The sequence below is a fragment of the Carlito syrichta genome, unplaced genomic scaffold (assembly GCF_000164805.1).
Source record: "Carlito syrichta isolate Samal-C Ts95f unplaced genomic scaffold, Tarsius_syrichta-2.0.1 Scaffold109679, whole genome shotgun sequence".
Classification (NCBI taxonomy): Eukaryota; Metazoa; Chordata; class Mammalia; order Primates; family Tarsiidae; genus Carlito; species Carlito syrichta.
The window spans coordinates 79,483-83,283 of record NW_007053775.1 but is presented as its reverse complement, the minus strand read 5'-3'; the positions used below and the strand labels follow the sequence as shown (position 1 = coordinate 83,283).

The 3,801-nt window shown below is 58.6% G+C and overlaps 1 protein-coding gene across 2 annotated transcripts in view; it reads right to left on the bottom strand.

Moving 5' to 3' along the window:
• The window catches only part of CLCNKA (chloride voltage-gated channel Ka), a 15,574-nt gene that overhangs the window by 3,273 nt on the left and 8,500 nt on the right, over positions 1-3,801 (bottom strand). For both annotated transcript variants that reach the window (XM_008068875.1, XM_008068882.1), the window contains 4 exons: positions 3,472-3,541; positions 3,226-3,336; positions 2,646-2,859; positions 749-882 (listed from right to left, as the gene is read on the bottom strand). In XM_008068875.1, the coding sequence (XP_008067066.1) occupies positions 749-882; positions 2,646-2,859; positions 3,226-3,336; positions 3,472-3,541 (529 nt within the window). The remainder of the gene's footprint in view (positions 1-748; positions 883-2,645; positions 2,860-3,225; positions 3,337-3,471; positions 3,542-3,801) is intronic.

Sequence of the window (3,801 nt, the reverse complement as noted above, 5' to 3'; positions counted from 1 at the left end):
AGACTCCAACTCAACAACAACAACAAAAAAGATGTTTTTCTCAGCCCGGCGTGGTGGCTTACACCTATAATCTCAGCACTTTGGGAGGTGGAGGCGAGAGGATTGCTTGAGTCCGGGGGTTTGAGACCAGCCTGGGCAACATGGTAAGACCTCATTTTTAATAAATCAAAAAATTAGCCAGGCGTGGTGGCACGTGTCTGTGGTTCCAGCTACTTGGAAGGCTGAGGCAGAAGGATTGCCTGAGCCTGGTAGGTTGAGCCCAGCCTGGGTGATAGAGTGAGACTCCAACTCAAAAATAAAAATAAAAAAAAAGACCCTTTTCTCATGACAACAGGGATTGGGGGAGGGGACTCAGGTGGAGAATGCTGAGGGGTGCCTCGACTGAGAGGAGGGAGAGGTTCTGGAAGGCCCACAGGTGCTCCCACACATTGGGCCTGGCTGCTAGGACCCCAAGAGCCATCCAGGAGCGCCTCGCGAGCACCCTCTCGTCACTCCAGACATGCCAGTCACCCCCAGGTCTGGCAGTTATTGTTTCCATTTTACCAATGCAGAAACGGAGGCTCAGAGAGATGAGGTGACTTGCCCAAGGTCACACAGCGGCCACCTCACAGAGCCTGAATTCAGACTCGGGTCTGCCCGACAGCCCCATGCCCTGCTCACCCCTTCCTGGGCCTGACTCTGGGGGGACCAAGAGGAAGGCAGAGGAATCCGCCCACCCCCCAGCCTCCTCCTCCCTTCCTGCTGGCACCTGTGCTCTCCACCAAGGCGTACTCGGCCACATCTGTGGAGGTCACGACCTCAGCCACCTCCTCCAGCGGCGTGTCCTTGGCCAGCGTGGTGACAGCGCCGTTCATGAAGTGCTCCACAATCACGCGGTGGGAGCTGGAGCAGAGCAACACCCCCGTCACGTCCCGGAGGCAAGGTGGCAGAGCCCAGACCGGCAGGGCACGTGAGGGGAGCTTTACTGGAACCTGGGACCCTGGAATGAGTGACCCCGAGAACCCCACGGTGGGGAGGAGCCTGGCGATCACTCTTTGGGGGGCCCAGTGCTTCATTCCCATCCCACTGGCCTCCGTTTCCCCCAGACCACTTCCGCTTTGGTCTGCTTTATCCAGCAGCCTGGCCTGGAGAATTTCACCTGAAGAAAAGCTACATGGAAAAAAACAAAAAAACAGCCGGGCTCGGTGGCTCAACCTGTAATCCCGCGCCTTGGGAGGCTGAGGTGAGTGGATTGCCTGAGCCTGCGGGTTCGAGACCCGCCTGGGCAACTTGGCGAGACCTCATCTCTACAACAAATCAAAAATTAGCCGGGCGTGGTAGCGCGCGCCTGTAGTTCCAGCTACTTGGGAGGCTGAGGCAGAAGGATCGCCGGAGCCCAGCAGGTCGAGGCTGCGGTGGCTGGGAGTGGCCACTGCACTCCAGTCTGGGCGACTGAGTGAGACTCCAACTCAAAAAAAAAAAAAATACTTTAAAGGGTAAAAACTACAGGGGGAGGCTGGGCACAGTGGCTCACACCTGTAATCCCAGCACTTTGAGAGGCCGAGGTGAGAGGATCGCTTGAAGCCAGGAGTTCGAGATCAGCCTATGCAACATAATGAGACCTTATTGCTACCAAAAAAAAAAAAAAATTAAAAATAGCCGGGCTATGGTGATGCGTGCCTGTAGTCCCAGCTACTTGAGAGGCTGAGTTGGAGGGTCACTTGAGGTCAGGAGGTAGAGGCTGCAGTGAACCAGGATCATGCACTCACTCCTGCCTGGGCGACAGAGTGAGACCATGTCTCAAAACAAACAAAAAACGCTGGGTGCGGTGGCTCACGCCTGTAATTCCAGCACTTTGGAAGACTCAGGCGAGAGGATTGCCTGAATGCACAGGTTCAAGACTAGCCTGGGCAACACGGCAAGATCTTGTCTTAAAATAAGTAAAAAAAATTAGCTGGGCATGGTGGTACACGCCTATATTTCCAGCTACTTGAAAGGCTGAAGCAGAAGGGTCGCCTGAGCCCAGCAGGATGAGGCTGTGGTAGCCGAGACAGCCTGGGTGACAGAGACTCTGACTCAAAAAAAACCCCAAAACACCACCCATTTTAGAGATGGGGAAACTGAGGTCTGGAGCAAGATGGCAGCTTGTGCATGTTCGGAGCTGAGCCTTGGACCCGGGCACTCTCAGAGCCTCCCAGTCCTGTTTCTTGGGCTGGAAGCTGCTTTGGGCCCTAGCCCAGCGAGGACCTCAAAACCTGGTTCCCTTCTGGTTCCACTCCCAGCTCCCAAAGGCCCACAAGGATGGCAGGAATAGGGTGAGGGACCTCCTGGATCTGGTGACTCTCCATGTCACCTGGAGTGAGACACAGCACCTCTCTGAGCCCCAGTTTCCTCATCCAGTCAATGGGGTAACAATCATCCTCCCACTAAGAGACCAGCGGATGACCAGAAAGACAGGGAAGGCTGCGGAGGCCAAAGACTTGCCCAAGGTCACGCAGGGCCCCCTGGAGAGTGGAGACCGGAGGACAGCTGTGCTGCCATCAGTCCCTCCCTCCACCCCACGTCCAAGGTCAGCTGCAGTGGCATCCCATTTTGGAGGGGCCCTCCACCCCCAGCCCGCCCAGACCCCGCCATGCCGTCAGCAGCCTGAAGTGGGCACTGCTCACCCGATGTTGCGGCCCAGGATCCGTGGCAGGTATGGCAGCTTCTTGACGATGATGGTGCCGTCGTAGAAAGAGGGCTGGCAGTTCTGGGCGATGGCATTGGCGGCCAGCACCGCCATCAGCACGGGCAGTGCGTGCACGATCTGACCAGTCAGCTCAAAGGCCAGCAGGGCCGTGGAGATGGTGTGTGTCACTGCCCCCGAGAAGGCTGCAGCCCCTGCAGGTGTGGTGGCTCAGCCGGGGGCCAGCCTCACCCGGAGGGCAGGGCTGGCATAGCTGCATCTGAGACTGGAGTGGGAATTGTGCACGGGCCACACACTGACCACTGCTGGACGTGCCCTGGTGCCTGGGCTTGGTGAGAGGAGGAGGTGAGGGAGGCTTGGGGGACGCGGGACCAGACCGGACCTAAGAACAGTGGGGGGGCTCAGGGGTGGGGCGGTTCAGGGAGGGACAGCCTCTGTGAAGGTCGGGGCTCTCGGGGCAGCTCAGTGGCCCCTCCATGCCCTGCAGAACCACCAGCCGATTCTCCAGTCCAGCCCAGCCCCACAGTGTTTGTCCTCCCAGGGGGCCCCGACCCACTCACCTGCCAGGGCATACCCCCCAGGCATGATGGGATTGACGACCCCTCCGGCCACGATGCCTTCGGGGAAGGCGACAGAGAGGGCCTCCCCCAAGAGGCGCCCGATGGCGGCTCCTGGCCACAGACTCAGGGTGAAGGGGGGACCTGGGCTGACCCGGCCCCCACAGCCCTCCCTCCCTGGGACTGACCTCAATACCACCCCTGCCCCCACTAACTTCAAGCCTCAGTCCCTCAGGACCCCAGACTCACCAAAGATAAAAATGGGCATGAAGTATCCAGCAGGGATGGGGATGGTGGTGGCCAGGATCAGCATCCAGAACTGTGGGAGGGGAGTAGCCAGTGGGAGGGGAGTAGCCTAGAGGCTGCCAGGCTAGGCTGGACAAGGGAGGGAGGGGCCGGGACGGGGAGTTTCCTGGAGGGAAGGAAGGCATCCAGCGTGGGCCCATGCCCAGTGTCTGGCGTTGGGAAGGCATTGACTGGGGAGGGAGCCTCTCCTTGATAAGGTGCCTACTGTGTGCCTGGCACCATGCCAGGTATTTTTCTTCCTTCCCCTCAGCCTTCCTTTTTTTTTTTTTTTTT